The sequence below is a fragment of the Oncorhynchus mykiss genome, chromosome 16 (assembly GCF_013265735.2).
Source record: "Oncorhynchus mykiss isolate Arlee chromosome 16, USDA_OmykA_1.1, whole genome shotgun sequence".
Lineage (NCBI taxonomy): Eukaryota > Metazoa > Chordata > Actinopteri > Salmoniformes > Salmonidae > Oncorhynchus > Oncorhynchus mykiss.
Window position 1 is genome coordinate 11,822,319 of NC_048580.1, and position 22,517 is coordinate 11,844,835.

General features: G+C 44.5%; 2 protein-coding genes across 7 annotated transcripts; both read right to left on the reverse strand.

Annotated features, from left to right (window-relative positions):
* Positions 1-1,084: 1,084 nt before the first annotated feature.
* On the reverse strand, positions 1,085-16,928 carry si:dkey-21e13.3 (uncharacterized protein LOC100150043 homolog). 3 transcript variants are annotated; one of them, XM_036946130.1, is made up of 10 exons: positions 16,868-16,928; positions 15,232-15,294; positions 14,096-14,793; positions 12,642-12,822; positions 12,394-12,523; positions 12,121-12,194; positions 5,631-5,735; positions 4,122-4,244; positions 3,574-3,699; positions 1,096-3,461 (listed from the first exon to the last, which is right to left on the reverse strand). In XM_036946130.1, the coding sequence occupies exons 1-10, from the start codon at positions 16,878-16,880 to the stop codon at positions 2,986-2,988; spliced, it is 1,989 nt and encodes a 662-aa protein (XP_036802025.1). In that variant the 5' UTR covers positions 16,881-16,928; the 3' UTR covers positions 1,096-2,985. The 3 variants fall into 3 exon arrangements, with proteins under 3 accessions (XP_036802027.1, XP_036802026.1, XP_036802025.1); XM_036946131.1 differs by lacking the exon at positions 14,096-14,793 and having other exon boundaries at positions 1,088-3,461; positions 16,868-16,885; XM_036946132.1 differs by lacking the exons at positions 12,121-12,194; positions 12,394-12,523; positions 12,642-12,822; ... (1 more) ...; positions 15,232-15,294; positions 16,868-16,928 and adding an exon at positions 6,684-8,283 and having other exon boundaries at positions 1,085-3,461.
* Positions 16,929-18,447: 1,519 nt separating this feature from the next.
* On the reverse strand, positions 18,448-22,199 carry LOC110491353. 4 transcript variants are annotated; one of them, XM_036946133.1, is made up of 6 exons: positions 22,055-22,193; positions 21,627-21,720; positions 20,335-20,866; positions 19,860-20,060; positions 19,644-19,773; positions 18,448-19,544 (listed from the first exon to the last, which is right to left on the reverse strand). In XM_036946133.1, exons 3-6 carry the CDS (start codon positions 20,714-20,716, stop codon positions 19,052-19,054), a joined length of 1,206 nt encoding a protein of 401 aa, XP_036802028.1. In that variant the 5' UTR covers positions 20,717-20,866; positions 21,627-21,720; positions 22,055-22,193; the 3' UTR covers positions 18,448-19,051. The 4 variants fall into 4 exon arrangements, with proteins under 4 accessions (XP_036802028.1, XP_021420408.2, XP_021420407.2 ...); XM_021564733.2 differs by having other exon boundaries at positions 21,615-21,720; XM_021564732.2 differs by lacking the exon at positions 21,627-21,720 and having other exon boundaries at positions 22,055-22,199.
* Between the last annotated feature and the right edge of the window lie 318 nt (positions 22,200-22,517).

Consider the following 22,517-nt stretch of genomic DNA (forward strand, 5'->3'; position numbering starts at 1 on the left):
CCAAACATGCCCACGTAAAACGGACTATCCTACCGATCCTCGACTTCGGCGATGTCATTAACAAAATAGCCTCCAACACCCTACTCAGCAAATTGGATGTAGTCTATCACAGTGCCATCCTTTTTGTCACTAAAGCCCCATATACTACCCACCACTGAGACCTGTATTTATGTTACATTTATTTAATTAGGCAAGTCAGGTAAGAACAAATTCTTATTTTCAATGACAGCCTAGGAATAGTGGGTTAACTGCCTTGTTGAGGGGCAGAACAATAGATTTTTACCTTGTCAGCTCGGGGATTTGATCTTGCAACCTTTTGTTTTTTTGTCTAACACTCTAACCACTAGGCTTCCTGCCGCCCCAAAAGCTCTTGTTGGCTGGCCCTCACTACATATCTGTCGCCAAACCCACTGGCTCCAGTTCATCTATAAGCCTGTGCTAGGTAAAGCCCCGCCTTATCTCAGCTCACTGGTCACCATAGCAACAACCACCAGCAGCACACGCTCCAGCAGGTATAGTTCACTGGTCATCCCCAAAGTCAACACCTCCTTTGTCCGTCTTTCCTTCCAGTTCTCTACTGCCAATGACTGGAACGGATTGCAAAAGTCACTGAAGCTGGAGACTAATATCTCCCTCACTAACTATAAGCATCAGCTGTCAGAGCAGCTTACCGAGCACTGCACCTGTACATATTCTGTCCCTCTCCTCGCCTCGAACCAGGGACCCTCTGCACACCTCGTTACCCATCGCTCCACAAAAGCCGCAGCCCTTGCAGAGCAAGGGGAACAACTACTTCAAGGTCTCAGAGTGAGTGATGTCACCAATTGAAGCGCTATTAGCGCGCACCCCGCTAACTAGCTAGCCATTTCACATCAGTTACATACACAGCCCATCTGTAAATAGCCCACCCAACTACCGCATCCCCATATTGTCATTCTTTTGCTCTTTTTCACCCCAGTATCTCTACTTTCACATCATCATCTGCACATCTATCACTCCAGTGTTATTGACTGTACGTTTGTCTATCCCATGTGTAACTCTGTGTTGTTTTTGTCGCACTGCTCTGCTTTATCTTGACCAGGTCGCAGTTGTAAATGAGAACTTGTTCTCAACTGGCCTACCTGGTTAGATAAAGGTGAAATTAAAAAAACAAAAAAATTGTCATCATCATTACTTAAATTAAAAATTAAACAATTGTCAGTTTTAACGATATAGCCAATTCTGGCTTTGTGGCTGTGCTATCTAGTGGAAACCCAAGGGGGGAGAGAACGAATTTAATGATTATTGCACCAGGAAATGAGTTAGATTTTCCCTGACCATTAAATATAAAAATTCTTACAGTAATAATTCAGCTGAAATCTTACAGCATGTTAGTTGTAAAATTGTGAGAATATGTAGATTATCTAAAAACGTGTTTAGCCCTATTTTGCCATTTTTAAATAATAGGTTGTTCATAGCATATGAAATGTGAAAATAAAATCTACAATTTACTATTGTTCATACTATTTACTGTTGAGTGTCACAGTATGAGTCATAAAACCCGGAAATTGTTCCAATTGTTCCATCTGGGATGTTATAACTACTTCAAATGTCTCTGTTTCGTGTAGGAATACCCTGGCATGACGTTTCGATAACCACGCAAATCTCTCTGACAAGGTAACGTTCATCAATAATTAGCATTGCGAATTTTTGAGAGTAAATTGAGGCGAATTTATTGATAAAACTCACCTTGTCCGAGAGAGAATTACACGGCTATTAAAACGTCATGCCAAGGAACACCTACACCAAACACACAATGAATTATACTTTATTTATTCACAATGTGAAAAATGAATGGCGGAAAAAACATTGGAACCATTTCCGTTTTTTTAAATGCATAAAATCAAAAAATAATGAATAGCTAATAAAAAAAAAGCACAATCTGAGCTTTCTAACAGTGTAAGGCATTACTAGGTACTGTTCATGGCCTACATGAACATGTGTTTTATATGGCCATCCACTTAACGTTAACGGTCAACAGGTTAAAATTATGCAGAATTCGGTTGAAATACTTGTGGAGTAGTAAAATTGGCTAACGAATTGTCAAAAACATGGTTTTATATGGCACAGCAGAAATTACAAGTGTCACCGGTTCTTGAATATGCAATTTTTTTTATGAGAAAACTACTGTTCTGACATTTTAAACATTGTGTATGATACAAAACCCAGAGATAGAGAGAAAGAGCTACACAGTAAGAAGTTCAGTCTAAGATTGTATTGTGTATAATGAATGTTATGAACAAACCTATCGGCCGCTATACGGACCTAGTAGTGTGTGTGTGTGTGGGGGGGGGGTAAATCCATTTGAATTGAATCACTTTTTGACAGCATCACTTTTGATTAAGCAACATTTTTCAAACATGTTTTCCCATTTAAGGTCAAAAAGGGACATCTTGGACCTGAATGCCAAAACCTTCAAAAGATAGAGGCTCCCAAAGTTGACCCATTTGCACACCCCACCATACCATGACACGTGTCTTCATCACTGACTGAAAAAAAGGTAAACAGTTGAGTTTGATATCATTTAAAAGCGTACAAAGCGGGGTTGTCAAATTATTTTAGAATTTCTTAAAAACAAAATAAAGAAATAGGTTTGAATCTTTAACGTCAATTTTGAAAAGAAATTGAACTCCGATTTATTTCTAATTGGGTAAGGTACATCCAGAACCCCAACACCCACAGTCATCTCGGTTTCTGTCTGCAGTCCTGATGTATCTGTAGTGACTTTCAGAGTCAACCTGTTTGTAGTCCATAAAATGCCATGTTTGTAGTCCGTTCCTCTCTAAGGTGTGAATGAGTTCTCCTGTTTGTCATTGATAGAATACCATATTCATAGTCAATGAAAAATGTTTTTAGTTCATAATATGGTGCGTTGTTTGTAAACCATGATATACTGCCATGTTTGTAGTCCATAATATGCTGCCATGTTTGTAGTCCATCCCCCTCTCAAAGGAAGGTGTGGAAGATCAGTGACTTGAGGCTCCTACTGTTGGGAATGTTCTGAACGGAGTACTTGATGGCTTTGTAGAACCTAGGACACGTTCCCAGGTGAGAGAGTGGTGAACGTCGCACTGTCCGGCGGTTGTTATGCATTGTCCAGAACCCGATGGAGTAACGGGATAACACCTCGATGCTGACGGTGTGTTGCCCGGGCGACCACTGGGTCAGTCTGACGACTGTAACCATGGAGCCAAAGCCGCAGGAGTGAGAAGTCACGCCACGAAACACAGACTCCTCGGGACATAGTGACACGCCTCTCTCCCACGATATACCTCCATCCTCCCACCCCTCTCCCATGTCACCTAGGTTACACAGGGCCACAAGACACACACCCTCCAGAGCCTGGTTGCTTTTAAAACCCAGCAGGATTCCAACCAGCCTAGGGACCGCCCCCAAACGCAACAACTGCTCCTGTTGACACCCTGAGAGAGAGAGAAATATGTGTAAGAAAGGTTAGGTTAAGGGCTTAGACTTGAAGCGTTAGATATAAGGCTGTGGTCGAGGGTTAGGGGTCAGAGGTTAGCGATGACTCACGGCTCTCGTAGCAGATACGAGCGATAGCGCGGCCAGCGTGTATCAGCAGCTCCTGATCCCTGGAGACCAGCACAGACAGCAGAGCAGATGACACCCCTGTCTCCCCACACCTCTCCCTGATCACCGCTGATGGAGAAAGACGCAGTGAATGACAACCATGAGAGGCAGAGAGAGGGAGAGAGAGAGGCAGAGAGAGGGAGAGAGAGGGAGAGAGAGAGAGAGAGAGGGAGAGAGAGGGAGAGAGAGGGAGAGAGAGGGAGAGAGAGAGAGAGAGAGGGAGAGAGAGGCAGAGAGAGAGAGAGGCAGAGAGAGGCAGAGAGAGGGAGAGAGAGAGAGAGGGAGAGAGAGGCAGAGAGAGAGAGAGAGGCAGAGAGAGAGAGAGAGAGAGAGGCAGAGAGAGGCAGAGAGGCAGAGAGAGGGAGAGAGAGAGAGAGGCAGAGAGAGGCAGAGAGAGAGAGAGGCAGAGAGAGAGAGAGAGAGGCAGAGAGAGGCAGAGAGAGAGAGAGGCAGAGAGAGGCAGAGAGAGGCAGAGAGAGAGAGAGACTTACTTTCTCTGGCCAGTTCTGACACCAGTTTAGCAGTCATTAAAGTAAGCGGTCCTCTCCTTCTAAGGGCTTGAGCCAGAGTAGGTAATACACCACTCACTGCCACCTGTTCCGCAGCCCCACGCTCTACACACCACACACACAAAGAGAGATTAAATGCACAGCATCATATTAACAAGCGCAATATACACTCTTTACTGTATTCTCCCTCCATTTACCTACAAGCCATCCAGGCATGCATGTGAATACTGTGTGTGCGTGACTGTGTGAGTGTAACCGATGTGAAATGGCTAGCTAGTTAGCGGGGTTCGCGCTAATAGCGTTTCAATTGGTGACGTCACTCGCTCTGAGACCTTGAAGTAGGTGTTCTCCTAGCTCTGCAAGGGCCGAGGCTTTTGTGGAGCGATGGGTAAGGATGCTTCGAGGGTGGCTGTTGTCGATGTGTGCAGAGGGTCCCTGGTTCGAGCCCAGGTAGAAGCGAGGAGAGGGACGGAAGCTAAACTGTTTCATGAATAATGTGTGTGCCATGTAAACTCAGCAAAAAAAGAAACATCCCCTTTTCAGGACCCTGTCTTTCAAAGATAATTTGTAAAAATCCAAATAACTTCACAGATCCTCATTGTAAAGGGTTTAAACACTGTTTCCCATGCTTGTTCAATGAACCATAAACAATTAATGAACATGCACTTCTGGAATGGTCAGGAGATGCACTGCTGTACTTAATGCAGCTGGTGGCCACACCAGATACGGACTGTTACTTTTGACCCCACCTTTGTTCAGGGACACATTATTCCATTTCTGTTAGTCACATGTCGGTGGAACTTGTTCAGTTTATGTCTCAGTTGTTGAATCTTGTTAAGTTCATACAAATATTTACACATGTTAAGTTTGCTGAAAAAAATCTGCAGTTGACAGTGAGAGGACGTTTCTTTTTTTGCTGAGTTTATGTACATTGTGTATGGTTTGTTTACGTGTGTGTGAGTTTAATCCAGGCAGGTTAATCAACCCTGTGACCTTTTCGCCTCTCCCTCCCATTTCGTCTCTCTTTCTCCCTCCCTCCCTCTCTCTCCCTCAGACACAAACGGCTTAGCGACTGTTTGTCCAATTGGTCACGCATCCAACTCTCCCGCTCTCAACCCCTTCCTTCCTTCTCTCTCTTGTTCCTCACTTGTTACCACAAATTTATCTTCTTAAAATGTGATTTTAAACCTATCCTTAACCGTAAACTGAAAAACACACTGCTAACCCTAACCTAAAATAAGACCAAAAAGCTCATTTTGGTGTTCATGAATTTCTACGATATTTTGACTTTGTGGCTGTGGTAACTAATGGAAACCCCTTCCTTCCATCCTTTTTAACAATAGCTTGGCTACTGTAAATAATATATTTTTGGAGAATAGACAAAATCGAAGTTCTCCCTTGAAGGAAAGGCCACCTTTTTGTGTAATTTTTGGTTTCGTTGGCAGGTTGTGTCCTCTTTGCTGTGGTCAGAGGTGTGTGTGTGTGACTCACGTTTTTCCTGTATGACAGTAAGTACTGTTTCCAGGTGAGGTCGGAGTTCATCCTCGATGAGATCAGTACTGACCACAATGGCATCTAATGCATTAGTGAGAGGGTCTGAGAGGATGAGAGAGATGATTGAATATGAATAGTTCCTGTACCAGTTCGCTTGTTACGATCTCCCTATAACCATAGTACAGCATTGGTTAATACGTTTGGCTGTGGGCTGGGAGACCTGGGGTCAAGACCCTTCAATATGAACCCTGGTACAGTAAAATTATGGTGAGCTCTGGCATCGTTTTCATCCCACCTCAAGTACCGATTTGAAATGAATAACATTGTACCACATATACATGACAGCGCTATAGACACCACAAGCAAACGTAGCAGACATGAGTCGGCCTCGTGATGAGGTACCCCTGTCCACGAACAAAATCAGTTTCACCTTCAGCCCAGGAGGTTTAACGGTCAAGACGTTGGTTTCTCCCATTGGGGACACGGGTTCAGATCCCAGCCTGGGACACATACAACACGTACCCTACAGAGTAGTGTAAACCTAAGTGACTATGTCAGTGTATACTTAAGATATAAGGCACGAGGGTTGTGGCATAAGGCATTAGGCCACGGCTAAGGGTCACTCCGCTTTTCGTTGTGCAACAGCTCTTAGCCGTGGTATATTGGCAAAATACCACAAACCCCCGAGGTGTCACTGGTTACCAACGTAATTTAGCAGTAAAACAAATAAACGTTTAGTCATACCTGTGCTATATACCACGCCTGTCAGCCAATCAGCAGGGCTCGAACCACCCAGTTTATAATGTACTGATATAGAAGTGTAAGGTACATAGCAACAGCAGCTGTGTCAGGTCGCATAGTAATCCCCTCCTGTGGCGCGCTGTACACACTGGTGCCATGCTAGTGTCCATATCAAATGAAGCAATATCCGTGGTGTAATGCTCAGTGCTCAATAGTATGTTTAGTGTGTGGCTCAGTCCAACGCAGCGTAGTGTCTATCTTCACACACCAAACTTTAAAAAAAAAAACGCAATTCTACTCAACACTCACCTTTGGGTACCACTGGCAGTAGTCGACCGGAGTCACTGGTCGGCTGCAGTCTATCCATGTGTGTGTTGTGGGTGTGTATGCGTGGGTGTATATGTGTCAGTATAGACTCCCATCCGGCCTTTTTGTTGCAGTTGTTTCTCAAACCGTCTGTCAACCAGACAATGTTTTCTACACACCTCTGCACTCCCCCTCTCCCCCTATATCTTATCCGTATCTCTTCGCCAGCTTTCTGGAACATCTGTCTGTTGCTGTTTCAGACACCGTCTTCTCCTTTCTTTCTACCTCGTCTCTCTTCCCTCCTCTATGATATGCTCAGCAAGCCCCGAATCCATTTATTTCCTTCTTGCCTTTTATGTTACATATTCCGTACTCCCGCTCTTTCAGGCGTTTTTCTTTCTCTCCCTCCCTCCTCCTCCTCCTCTACGCTAATACAGAGTAAATCCTAATTCCCTGCAAAGCTCCCTCGGTTCCTCCCTCCCTTTCACCCGCTGTGTTGGCAGACAATTCATTACCACAGTAAACATATCCATATAACCTAGCGGTCATACAGGTTTTCTACCCTTCATTCTTCTATGGGATTTTACACTTAAGATTCCTTTTATCAAGGTGACTTTTATCAATATATTTGCCTGTATTTCATCAAATGAAATGCTGATTAGCTGTTAATGTGGCTATCATAAAGAACTACAAATGCCATGATGATTTGGACGAGGCTGCCAAATCTCTGCAAAATTAAGAATCTCTGGATTAACTATCTAAAGTTAGCTAAATGTTGTAATGAATAAATTGGTAACATTTCTTTAAATGGACAATTCTGAACTGTCTTGGGCAAATTCTAAAATGACACAATACCTGTTAGCAAAGGTGTCAGCTAGAGATGACATGAGGGACCTTGCAGGGATTTATAGTCTTGCATGATGTCTACTTTGATGTTAATTAGCACTTTCGAATCAGAGCCGAATATATTGATAAAAGTAAACCTTGTCCAAAAGAGATTTGCATGGTTATCAAAACGCCACGCCAGAGTAAGCCTACATGAAACACAGCCCTTATTCTAGGCGTTTCTAAAATCCCCTTTGGGAAAAACGAATGGTGGAAAAAGGATTGGAACCATTTCCCTGTTTGACCGCCAGTTTTATGGGGCTTTATAGGCCCTTGGCTTGGTTGACTTGGCCGATTTACATTCGGCTGAATGAGCAAGGTGTTTTGCTAATCCTTGTACGTGAGGATTTCTTACTGGGTAGTTCTTTAGAATGCAGGATGATTTGTAGATCAGTGGTTCTGCACAGCACCTTGCTCAAACCATTTAAAATGTCCTTATTATTTTGTGTTTTGAAAAAAAGGTTAAGGCTAATAATACTCTGATCATTGTCTGATCGCTCCCAACCCATAAGAATCCCCACCCAGTTTACGTTAAAATGGTGGAAACACTCTACGGGCGAATAACTGCCCCCTACTGCAAGCAGTGAGGACAGCAGGAAAGAGTGATCTATGATCACACACAGAGATGCATACAAAGCTCTCCCTCGCCCTCCATTTGGCAAATCTCATAATTCTATCCTCCTGATTCCTGCTTACAAGCAAAAACTAAAGCAGGAATTACCAGTGACTCAATCAATACAGAAGTGGTCAGATGACGCAGACGCCACAAGACTGTTTTGCTAGCACAGACTGGAAAACTTTCGGGGATTCATCCAATGGCATTGAGGGGTATACCACCTCAGTGACTGGCTTCATCAATAAGTGCATCGACGACATCGTCCTCACAGTGACCATACGTACATATGCCAACCAGAAGCCATGGATTACAGGCAACATCCGCACCGAGCTAAAGGCTAGAGCTGCCACTTTTAAGGAGCGGGACACTTATCCAGACGCTTATAAGAAATCCTGCTATGCCATCAGACAAATTATAAAAAAATAGGCAAAGCGTCAATACAGAACTAAGAATGAATCCTACTACACCGGCTCTGACGCTCGTCGGACGTAGCAGGGCTTGCAAACTATCACGGACTACAAAGGGAAACCCAGCCACAAGCTGCCCAGTGACGCGAGCCTACCAGACGAGCTAAAGGCCTTTTATTTGGTCATTAGTATTTTATTAGAATCCCCATTATCTTTTGCAAAAGCAGCAGCTACTCTTCCTGGGGTTCAACATGAAACATAATACAGAATGACACAATACAGAACATCAATAGAAAACAGCAGCTCAAGGACAGAACTACATACATATTTTTTAAAGGCACACGTAGCCTACATATCAATGCATACACACAAACTATCTAGGTCAAATAAGGGAGAGAATATGTGCCATGAGGTGTCACTTTATCTGTTTTTAAACCAGGTTTGCTATTTATTTGAGCAATATAAGATGGAAGGAAGTTCCATGCAATAAGGGCTCTATATAATATTGGATGTTTTCTTGAATTTGTTCTGGATTTGGGGACTGTGAAAAGACCTGGTGGGATAAGTGTGTGTGTGTCAGAGCGATGTGTAAGTTGACTATGCAAACAATTTGGGATTTCAACACATTAATGTTTCTTATAAAAATAAGAAGTGATGCAGTCAGTCTCTCCTCAACTCTTAACCAAGAGAGACTGGCATGCATAGTATTTCAGCCCTAGCATCTTTATTACGACTAGACCTCTCCCCATCTTTACAACCATTGAATCTATATTTTTTGACCATGACAGTTTACAATCTAAGGTAACGGCAAGTAATTTAGTCTCCTAAACTTGTTCAACAGCCACACCATTCAATACCAGATTCAGCTGAGGTCTAGCACTTAAGGAGTTATTTGTACCAAATACAATGCTCTTAGTTTTAGAGATGTTCAGGACCAGTTTATTACTGGACACCCATTCCAAAACAGACTGCAACTCTTTGTTAAGGGTTTCAGTGACTTCATTAGCTGTGGTTGCTGATGCGCATACAGTTGAATCATCAGCATACATGGACACACATGCTTTGTTTAATGCCAGTGGCAGGTCATTGGTAAAAATAGAAAAGAGTGGAGGGCCTAGAGAGCTGCCCTGCGGTACACCACATGCTCGCTTCGAGGCAAGCAACACTGAAGCATGCATGAGAGCACCAGCTGTTCCAGACGACTGTGTGATCACACTCTCCGTAGCTGATGTGAGCAAGATCTTTAAGACAGGACAACATTCACATATTACCAGGACGTGTACTCAAGAGTATGCGCGGACCAACTGGCAAGTGTTTTCACTGACATTTTCAACCTCTCCCTGACCAGGTCTGTAATACCTGCATGTTTCAAGCAGACCAGCATAGTCCCGGTCTCCAAGAAAGCGAAGGTAACCTGCCTAAATGACTACTGCCCTGTAGCACTCACGTCGGTAGCCATGAAGTGCTTGGAAAGTCTGGTCATGGCTCACATCAACACCATAATCCTGTAAACCCTAGATCCACTCCAATTCGCATACCACCCCAACAGATCCACAGATGACGCAATCTCAATAGCACTCCACACTGACGTTTCCCACCTGACAAAATTAACTCCTGTGAGAATGCTGTTCATTGACTACAGCTCAGCGTTCAACACCATAGTGCCCACAAAGCTCATCACTAAGCTGAGGACCCTGGGACTAAACACCTCCCTCTGCAACTGGATCCTGGACAACAACACATTACCACACTGATCCTCAACACGGGGTGCGTGCTCAGTCCCTCCTGTACTCCATGTTCACCCACGACTGCGTGACCAAGCACGACTCCAACACTATCATTAAGTTTGCTGACGACACAACAGTGGTAGGCCTGATCACCGACAACGATGAGACAGCCTATAGGGAGATCAGAGACCTGGCAGTGTAGTGCCAGGACAACAACCTCTACTTCAACATGATCAAGACAAAAAGGAGCTGATCGTGGACTATAGGAAAATAATGGCCGAACACACCCCCATTCACATCGACAGGGCCGTAGTGGAGCAGGTCGAGAGTTTGAAGTCCCTTGGTGTCTACATCACTGGCAAACTATCATGGTCCAAACACACCAAGACAGTCATGAAGAGGGCACGACAACACCTTTTCCCCCTCAGGAGACTGAAAATACTTGGCATGGGTCCCATTATCCTCAAAAAGTCCTAGAGCTGCACCATCGAGAGCATCCTGACCGGTTGCATCACCGCCTGGCATGGCAACTGCTTGGCATCCAACCGTAAGGCGCTACAGAGGGTAGTATGTACGGCCCAGTGCATCACTGGGGCCAAGCTTCCTGCTATTCAGGACCTCAATACGAGGCGGTGTCAGAGGAAGGCCCCAAAAAATTGTCAAAGACTCCAGTCTCCCAAGTCATAGACTGTTCTCTCTGCTACCACACAGCAAGCCGTACCGGAGCACCAAGTCTAGGTCCAAAAGGCTCCGTAACAGCTTCTACCCCAAGCAATAAGACTGCTGACCAATTAACCAAATGACCAACCGGACTATTTACATTGAACCCCCCCCCCCCTCGACTAACCTGTACCCCCGCACATTGACCCAGTGCTGGTACCCCCTGTATATAGCATTGTTATTGTTATTTTATTGTTACATGACATTTTTTTGTTTATTTTGTAAATATTTTCTTAACTCTTTCTTGAACTGCATTGTTGGTTAAGGGCCTGTAAGTAAGCATTTCAAGGTAAGGTCTACTACACCTGTTGTATTCGGCGCATGTGACAAATCAAATTTGATTTGCTATACCTATCCAATTGCTTTCACCTATCCAATCCCCTCATATCTAGGCCTACACAAGTGTAGGAGCCAGAAACTGTTTCTGGAACGAGGCTATGTTTCTGTTGCCGCAACTGTTGGGGTTTCCTTTCTGCTGGAGTTTGCAGCTACACATTCTGTAACTTTTCAATTCGTTTGTGTACATCCAGCTGCAGAGTTTCCTTCTGTGTTGCCAGGAGTTCTCTTTTTGGCCATCTTTGCATTCCCCTCTTCCTCGGTATCCGTGGCAACGTGTGGGGAGGGGTTTAGCTTAACCTTCTTACCCCTCCCCTTCTCCTGAGCCGCTTCCTGTTTCCTGTCTGAGGCCCCTGAAGCGGCTCTCTTCCTGTAAGATCCCCTGGGGCCACGCTGGACGCCTCGACCCTTCTGATGTTTCAGTGGTTCCGTAGGGAGCTGGGTGTCTGTCTGGGTCTCGTTCTGGGTCTCTTGGCAGCACCGCAGGGGCTTGTTGTGGGGCTGGGCTATCACATAGAGACGTTTCAAGGGGGGTTGGGAGGCGAATGGGCCCAGGGGTGTCGGATTGGTAATAACAGGGGGGGTGACGAGGGACACGGACGTCTGAAGGGCCGGAGAAGGCCTAGTTTTGACAGTGGGAGTTTGGTGTGAAGGCATGGTGTTCACTAGACAGGCGATTAGCTGCACCTGGTAGTCAATGAGGGTAGAGATGATGTCGAAGGTGGCGTCCATCACGCCCGTGCTCATACCGTGGGTCACGTTGTCCATCAGACGACTGTTAGCTGGGTCCCTGAAACACAGTCTCATCTCCTCTAGCTGGGCTCTGAGAGGGGTGGGGGAGGAGTGAGGGGACTAATTAACAAACTGACAAATAGGAAAAGATTAAACGATGACAGATACATCATTTCCCTATCTATGGAACATATTCAGAAGTTAAGATGCTTTGAAATACCAGTAGTAACTGGCATTGATGAATGGATAACCTTGGACCCAACATAAGGTATACGTCTATGAGAGCTTACTTGGTATCGATGATCTTGGACCAGTGCTGCACAGGGTTGGTCTCCTCTATGAGCTGCTCGGCCATATTGGTGAAGTTGAGGTGTTTGATAGCTAGGGACTTCATGTCACTACACAGCATTGTGGTGTCGCCTGAAGGAACACACACACACGTTACAGAAGTTGAGGTAATCGTTTTAGGTAGCTAGGGACATGCCACTACCCAGCGTTCTTGTGTCACCTGGAGAAAATCTCTCTCTCCCTCTCTTACCCTCGGTGAGCCTGGAGAAGGCACTGGTGATATAGGCAGGGATCTCGACGGGGGGGATTCCAGCCTTAATCAGGTTTTTCACCAATCTGTTCTTGCTGTCTCGGTCTGCAGGGTTCTTCCCAGTGTACATCAGCAACGTTCTCACTGACATCTTCTCTGGCGCACCCATCCTCCTCAGCACCTATCAAATCAATAATTTCAATGACCATTGAACAGTCCCAGATCCCAAAGTGTACCTTTAAATTAAATGAAAACAATATATACTGAACAAAAATATAAAACACAACATGTAAAGTGTTGGTCCCATATTTCATGAGCCGAAATAAAAGATCCCAGAAATGTTCCATACGCACAAAAAGCTAAATTTCTTCTTTGCCAAGATAATCCATCCACCTGACAGGTGTGGCATATCAAGAAACTGATTAAACAGTATGATCATTACACAGGTGCGCCTTGTGCTGGGGACAACAAAAAGGCCACTCTATGCAGTTTTGTCGCACAATACCACAGATATCTCAAGTTTTGAGGGAGCGTGCAATTGGCATGCTGACTGCAGGAATGTCCACCAGAGCTGTTGTACTGAGAATGTAATGTTAATTTCTCTACCATACGCTGCCTCCAATACCGTTTTAGAGAATTTGGCAGTACGTCCAACAGGCCTCACAACCATATATGTGGAGCCACGTGTGGAGCCCAGGACCTCCACATCCAGCTTCTTCACCTGCAGGATCGTCTGAGACCAGCCACCAGGTCAGCTGATGAAACTGAGGAGTATTTCTGTATGTAATAAAGCCCTTTTGTGTGGAAAATCCTATTCTGATTGGCTGGGCCTAGCTCCCCAGTGGGTGGGCATATGTCCTCCCAGGCCCATCCATGGCTGAGCCCCCTATGTGAAATCCATGGATTAGGGCCTAATCAATTTATTTCAATGGACTGATTTCCTTACATGAACTGTAAATTTATAAAAACTTTTTTTGCCATTTCTCTCCCCAATTTCGTAATATCAATTGGTAGTTGCAGTCTTGTCCCATCGCTGCAACTCTCATATGGACTTGGAAGAGGTCGAAGGTCCAGAGTCATGTCTCCTCTGAAACACGACCCTGCCAAGCCACACTGCTTCTTGACACAATACTCGCTTAACCCGGAAGCCAGGGAACACCGTACAACTGCCGACTGTGTCAGCGTGCATGCGGCTGGTCCGCCACAGGAGTCGCTAGAGCTTAGGCCAGACCCTCCCCTAACCCGGACAACGCTGGGCCAATTGTGTGCCAACTTATGGGTCCCCCGGTGGCGGCCAGCTGCAACACAGCCCGGGATCGAACCCGGTCTGTAGTGACGCCTCAAGCACGGCGCTGCAGTGCCTTAGACCACTGCACCATTTGGGAGGCCTAAGTCGTTGAAATTGTTGCATGTTGCGTTTATATTTTTGTTCAGTACATGATATTTACTATTACCTCTTCTTTGTGGACCAGGTATGGCTGCGGTGCAGGTCTCACATCTCCGTGTTGCAGCATAGAGACCACCTCTGCCACGACAGTAGGGGTCTGAGTCTGGGCATCAGCCTTGGTTGGGGCTGCATCCCTGGCTGTCAGAGGCTTGGGTTGGAAGTGAACCATCTTCCTAGTCTGCCTTGGAGCATTAGGAGGGTCTATTCTCCCTACTGCAGGCTGGACTTGGGCTTTGACACTGGCTACAATCTGGGATTGAACTGTGGCCCCAGTTGGAGTCTTGATCTGGGACTGTCCTGGCACTTTAAGTGGGCCTATTTTCCCAGCTATAGTTTGGGGTGGAATTGTGATCCTGGCTGTAGTTTGGGGTTGAGTTGTGATCCTGGCTGTAGTTTGGGGTTGGGTTCTGACCCCAGCAGCATTCTTGGGCTGAGCTAGTACATAGATGTGTTTCCTAGTGCCTGGTACCTGGGTTTGCGTCGAGCCCCCAGCAGAGAAAGGTTGGGATACAATAAAGATGCGTTTTGTGGATGGGACTGGAGTCCGGGTTTGGGTTGCATCTGCAGTGGGAGTCCGAATCTGGATTTGTGGCTCTTTAGGAGCCCGCCGGGGCATGGGTACTACGTAGATGCGCTTCTTGGGGACACCGACTGATGTTTGAGATTGGGTCACGACCACAACTGGAGTCGAGGCCTGGGAAGTCCCTGGCAGTTTGGAGGGAAGTAAAAGCATTTAAATCCACAGTAACTGTGTTGTTTTCTGACATGTACTTTGCAATTTGTTTCAAATTGCAGTATTCATACGTTTGTTAACCAGCACCTCCAAGTTCATGCTAAATGATCTGCCTTTTCTCTAGTCACAAAAATACAAGCCGAGAGAACCATATACCTACCGGCTCTCTAAAAAAGTTGGATTAGCAATTATTCCCTGTGGACATTTGTATCATATTTCGAGTGGTTGAAGGACTAACCGCTCAGACAACTGGTAGAGTAAGTTCAAATGTAATTTTATTCTACATTTTGGCTTCTAAGGAAAACTTTGACAATTTTGCAGGAATAAGTTTCAGACTTTACATCAAGCATTGGTATAAAAGTCTGATTAATATGGCAACCTTAAATTCATGCTTCAGACAATGTACATACCTGCATATTTCTCTGCCTTCTTGGCCAGATGGATCATATCCTTCCCCTCAGGGGTTCTGTTCCCTGCAATTCAATTAGAGAAGTCCTTAGTCACCAGCAAAGCAGGGTTTCTTATCAATCCTGGTGTTGGAGATGTGTACACATTTCATTATTGTCCAGTACTAACACATTAAATCAGCCAATCAAGGACTGGATAATTAGTTGATACTAGTTTGTCAGGTCAGGTGTGTTATTGGCAGTGCACAGCTAAAATGTAAATGTGCAACCCTTGTGGGTTCCTAGAACGATGGAAGCGTTGCAAGTCAATGCACACACCTAATCACCACCTTCCCTCCCACACACTCCCCTGCCGCATTCAAAACAACTGGGAACTCTGAAATCCCAGACTTACGAGCATTCAAAACAACTGGGAACTGGGGGGGAATGAGCTCTGACTGGTGAAATTGTTTTTGAAGTCTCCCAAGTCAGAAACTCTGGCATCTTTCTAGAACTGACTTTCCGACCTGAAGATGACTGATGTCATGGTTTGACCTCATTTTTTCCAAGTTCACGTGCCGCTTTCAAAACAACTCCATGTCAAATTATGAAGTCTGATCTTCAGGTCAGAAAGTCAACTCTCCAGAAAAAGGCCAGAGCTCCGGAGTTTGAATTCTGAGTAGGATGACCGTTCAAATCAATTTTTCCCAGTCAAAGCCCGTTTTTTGTTTTTTTGAAAGCACTGAAGTCTGAGATTTCCCAGTTCCCAGTTGTTTTGAAAGCGGCATCCTTTTATTTCTCCTCCTGCTGTCTGTGACAGTCCAGACATATCAAAGATTTTTATAACTAATACAAGGTAGATCACAGCCTGTCGTTTCCAATGAGAGCAAATTAATCATAGTAGGTAGAACAAGCAAGGGGGTGGGCAGACCCAAGCACTAGCCAGTGAGATCTTATGGGCGCATTCTAGAATTATTTGCATATTTCCGTTATGGAACGCCTACCCTGTGACGTGCGCAATAACTCAATTCGCCCTTACACTACTAAACATCGCACTTTTAAAAAAAAAACGTTGGTAAAGTCTACAAAACTTTGTCAACTCTGTTCGTAACAGAAAACTGTAATGATATCTAATGTTTAATTGATGAGAAAATTATCTGAATGTCAGCCAAAATCCATCTCACTCCATCTCCTCCCACTGCCGGCCACTGGGCTTCCTTTCATCACCATCTGGAAACGCCAACCGGATGCTTAAGATTTATACATCCGGTGAAACATCTGGATCATTGTTCAAGCTGTGATATCTTCATCATCATCATCATACCCAACCAGCTAGCTAATTAGCTACAACATCATGCTGATAGGCAATAACTAGCGTACAGCTAACACATAAATGCATGCATTTGAAATGCAAACAGTCACAAACTCGTTAATTTTCAGACTGGCTAGCAAAGCAAACATCACAAACTAGCTATCGCTTGTTAGCTAGCTGGTTAGCTACTTTGCTAGTAGAACAGTTAGCTAACATTACAGTCTGTGTTTACTAGTTAACAAACCCCTTTTGAAATGTAAACAGTTACGTTAATATTTACTAAATAATATCCATGCACTCCCAATCGCTAGTATGTTTATGCGAGGGTGAAATAATTTAGCAAGCTACCTGAGGGCTCCATGTTGATGATGCGCTATAAGATAACGTTGATGTGCGGCCAAAAATATCTGCCGTCTGATTGGTTTGACGCTGAAAATAATAGTGCACAGTGATTGGCTTGAATCTACAACGACCCAATCATATCTCTGCAAAGTGAATATAAATGTCGCGTTCAAAACAACTTCCAACTCCGGAACTCGGAAATCTCTGACTTTGAAAAAACTTCGGAAATGTACATATTACCTCGACTAACCGGCACATTGACTCTGTACCGGTAACCCCTGTAGATAGCCTCGCTGTAGTTATTTTACCGCTGCTCTTTAATTATTTGTTACTTTTATTTATATATATTTTTTACGTTTATTTTTTTTCAACTGTATTGTTGGTTAAGGGCTTGTATAAGCATTTCAGTGTAAGGGTTGTTTGTATTCAGCGCATGTGACAAATAAAATAGGATATTTGGGCATTTTTGTGCTTTCAAGACAACTGTGATATACAGGTCAGAAAGAAGCCCGAGTACCCAGTTGTTTTAAGCGCTGCTTCTTAAAAATGTTTTATTTTTTAAAGATGTCACCTTTATTTAACCAGTTAGGCTAGTTGAGAACACCTTTATTTAACCAGGTAGGCTAGTTGAGAACAGATTTATTTAACCAGGTAGACTAGTTGAGAACAAGTTCTCATTTGCAACTGCGACCTGACCAAGATAAAGCATAGCAGTTCGACACATACAACACAATTACACATGGAATAAACAAACAAAACATTTCTAACAAACTTTCTAGAGCTCCGACTTTGTGACCTTAAGATCACTGACGTCATGATTTGACCTTATCCCAGTTGTCTTCAAGAGATCTCTACTGTCTTTGCTGTAACATTATCCAGTGTCCCTGTTTTATTGTATCAGTGCTACATTTTGAGGACATTTGACTAAATAGGTGTTCATATAGGTTGAGAAACACTGGTCGGGTGTTCGGAGTCTCCACTGGCTGAAAAGTGATTGCATTTGTTTTGAAACTGATGGCTTGTGGTTTGTTGACAACTGTAGCATTTTAACTAAACCTAATCCAGTTATGGTTGGAATGGAATGATAAACATATGGAAACCACATGTTTGACTCCATACCATTTATTCAATTCCAGCCATTAATGAGCCCGTCCTTCTACAGCTCCTCCCACCAGGCTCCACTGACTTACATTGCAGGTTAGGAGAATGAGATTAAGGTTAGGAAAAAGGTTAGAGTTAGCTAAAATGCTACAGTTGTTAATAACTGTTATCCCAGACAACTAGATGGAGCAGTACTAGTAGCCACAACCGTACAATCCACCAGTATCATAACACCGGCTGGCCCTATTCTGCCTTCTCAAAAGAAAATTAATTTGAAAAGATGCACCATGTTTCTGAATGATGCTGCCTTGTTGACAATATGACCGGGCGGCACAGATTACTATTCAATTTGAGAAGCTCCTTCCTTATCGCTTTTTCCCGGTCACGGCACAGGCCATCCCGGTTCAGCTTAGTCAAACTCCCTCAGTGAAATAGATCAGATGCTGTGCCATTGATTCTGTCAGAAATAAAGAACATCATGGAGGTTCATTCATAAAATGAAAGCTTTAATACAAGTATTTCAGCAATCCAGGTTTCAATATAAACATACAATCCTTGACAAAGTACTGGCATGATGTGTTCCCTATGTTACAATCATGGAGATTGAGAGAGGGCTATAACTAGTCCACTCATGATATAAATAAACGGGGCTATCAAATACCAGATGAGTAGGTGGAATGAATGGGTTGCCTTAACCCAAAGACCAGAATTAAGACTCATTTCTACATTGTAGGTTTTTCAATATAATCAGTTATCTTTGGATTGACTTGAATTCCACTTGAACAAAGCTGCGTTCTTCACCTCTGTGCTAACTGACAACAAAAAAAAACAAAATGCAATTGATTGAATTTATCAGTAGGCAAGAGCTGCAACATTCAAAAACAAAACTCTAAACCAGAATGCTGTGAGGTCACTGAATGCCTCCCTCTCAGTGTTTGGGGTTCTGTGGGCCAGAGCAGAGTTGCGTCTAAACATCACAACGTTCCACAACGTTACTAAGACAGTTCCGCTCCCAGCTTCCCCATGGGAAAATGTTAAGCAAAGTCTGATTCCCGTGTTAAGCATTGTTTGTTCAACCGTTAAACATCTTCAGATCTGTCCTGTGGCATTGAGGCCGCTGGAGATGGTCTCGTAACCAACAGAGACGAGTGTGAGAACACTGCTCTCCACATCCTCCGGCTGACAATGCTCTTGATCCTGCTGCTGGGTTGTATCCATGGCAACACCAACCGGAGCTCCAGACTCCTGCAGCCGCATCTTCTTCCTGCCTCTGCCCCTCCCTTTGCCCTTCCCTGGCCCTTTCTCTTGACCTTTAACCCCGCCCAGCGACCCGTGCAATTTGTCGTTGCCGTTGTCTCGGGGCTTGCGGTGGCGGCGGCGGATGCGTCTCATTGGAGGGCCGGTGTCGACGGGATCGGTTGCCGCAGCGCCAGACAGGATGCGAATTTGTTTGTCGATCACCATGGTGATCATGTCGAGGGCGGCGTCGAGCATCCCGAGGCCCAAGCCGTGAGTCACGTTGTCGAACGACGCACTGTTGACCGGGTCACGAAAACACTTCCTCATCGCCTCCAGGTGGCTCCTATCGCAGAATAAAGGTGTGTTAGGGTCGGTCTCACTGTACAGAAAACGTATAGATCATAGTTAACTCGTGATTACACCGTGCTGTAACCACACTAACCTGGTTTCTATGACCTTGGACCAGTGTTGGACAGTGTTGGTCTCTGGAATAAGCTGCTTGGCCATGTTGCCAAAGTCTATGTAGTCATGGGCAAAGTCCTTCATGTCGTTACACAGGGCTTTGGTGTCACCTGGAAAACACAACAATCTATAAAGCACAAGAGATGCTCACACACACACACACACACACACACACACACACACACACATCGCTTACCCTCTGTGAGCTTGGAAAAGGAAGAAGACACAGAAGTAGTAGTACCAGGAGTAAGACCCAGTATATTTAGAGACTCCTGCAGGGTTTTCTTGCTGGCCGGGCCACGGCTGACCCTGGTGTAGGCTGCTAGTGAACGCAGAGACATCTTCTCTGGAGCCTCCAGACGACGCTTGATCTCGTCATAGGGTATCAGGTACTTGCCTAGGACCAGAGGAACAACAGACAAATTGTGTTGAGTTTTCTACTTATTCCATACTACAGCAGGTGAGGCCAACCTTCTACCTGGAGAGCTACTGGGTGTGCAGGGTTTTGCACCAGCACTGTTCTAACAACTGATTCAGTTAATTATGGTCCTGAGAATGCCTTAGACCGCTGTGCCACTCGGGAGCCCAAGAACATCCTGCAGAAAGAGAGGTCTCCAGTAGGAGGGGCCACACCTGGCCTGATTCCCTCCGTCTCTAGCTGTGGTACTTACGGGCCTTGGAACTCTTCATGTTGGGGTCCAAGAGAGACGACACCTCTGCAAACGGAACATGGGGTACGTGGTTGTGGTTCGGAGCGGCAACCTGGGTCTGGGACATGTCCTCTGCTGGGATCTGAATCTGGGCTTGCATCTGGTTCACATCCCCCATTCGCTGCTGGCCCTGACCCTGTCCATCCCCCAGCACCATGGAGGGGAGATTGGATAACCCTTGTAACCCCGTCAGCCCCTCAACCATCATCTGCTGCGACCCCCCCTGTCCGACAGAGTTGGTCTGTTCTGAGGAGACTTGGAAGATGCCCATGACAGGTTTAACCACTCTGAACACCATGTTGCCCTGGGAGTCCACCCCCGCCAGGCTCTGATTTGATTCCATCTGCTCTGATGTCACTTCCTCTTCAATTCCTGGGTGACTGTTTTGGAGTGTGGAAGAGTTTCTCCTGAACCTTTCTATATTTGTTTGCAATGTCCGGGGTAGGATGAGAATGAGCTTTCACACTGCTCTAAGGTCAGTTATGGGTAAAGTCTGTAGGACAGAAAAAAACAGACATCAAACTTTAGTCTACAGAGTAATAGTCATCATTAATAAGCCATTACAATAATACAAATGTCCTAATTAGATTCCCCAAGTACCTCACATCCAGACTAGGGTTGTTGTTCTTATGAATCTCTTATCTCATCGAGTCGCTATGCAGTCGATGCTTCAAAAATGTGAATTCTTAAACCCTTACGTTAGCCCGCCATTTTTTGTTTGCTGAAATCCGTACCTTTTAATAAAACGTTAATAAAATACAACGACCGACTGTTTCCTTGTTGATTTTCAATTTGCGAGTTGTCCTCTTAGAGGAACAGCAATGAGAAAACAGTCGGTGGTTGTTTTTGAATAACGTTTTATTAAAAAGTATGGACTTCAGCAAACAAAGGCACGCAGATGAGAAACATAGGTACATAACAAGGGTTTGAGAATTTTCACTTTCGAAGTATCGACTGTATCGCGAGTCGGAGGTTCGTTTCTAAAACTCTAGTCTGTGCCCAACTCGTGAATCATCATGGAGTTGAGGTACTCGACTACCAATTAAATAAATAATTCCCACCAGTCGCAGATATTTATCCTCTTTCCCACCCTCTCCAATTCAGCAATGTATATTACTTATATTTAAGATTATATTCTGGTAAATAATGAATGTCTATAACATTTGTATGACATATTGTGGGCTCGTAATAAGAACGCTTTGTCGTCATGCAAAAAACAACATTAGGAGTTTTGACGTCACATTTTAACTCGCCCTCTGTTGGTCACCCACGCGCACACCGGAGGCGCTCCGGGCCGGACGTCGCTAGCAAGCTAGGTATCTTCTATTTGGCAAGGACACCTGCTTCCTATGTAAATCCAACACAGTGCATTCATTAAAAGCATGTAGCTAGCTACTCAGATGATAGATTGGGACCAAAAAGTTTGTTATAAGTACACAGTAACTGCTACCGTTGCAAGTTACCCGAACCACAGTCGCAATTCTGTTTGGTGAAAAGTAAACCGTTAATATTCGCTATTTTCGTCTAAACCTAAACATGGCTGGCTAGGCCTCAAAGGGGGAAGGTAGCGCCTTTGATAAGGCCCAATCGAAATTATGATACAACACATTCAGAACAGGTTGCACAACATTTTCGCGCTAACCTTCACTGCAGTGCAACTAGTGAGGGTTTTCCGACTCACCACTTTGCTGTTTGCGTTTTCCTAACGGCCAGCTGATCCTAGAACGGTGCGTGTGGAGACAGGAGACATTTTCCTTCTTCTCCAGATCTGCTTCGGCGGGTTGCAAATCAGCTCTAGATCTTATTCTTCTTCTTTGATGAAGTTTAACGGAGGTTGGCATCCAATAAATGTTGCATTACCGCCACCTACTAGACTGGAGAATAACTCCCCTATACGTTGCTTGAAAAATACATTAATATGCAAATACCCTACCATCTAACAAAGACTCAAAAAAATATATATATATACAGTACCAGTCAAAAGTTTGGACACACCTACTCATTCAAGGGATTTTCTTTATTTTTACTATTTTCTACATTGCAGAATAATAGTGAAGACATCAAAACTAAGAAATAACACATATGGCTCCATTACTGTCATCAAGGCAAAGGATGGCTACTTTGACGAATCTCAAATATAAAAT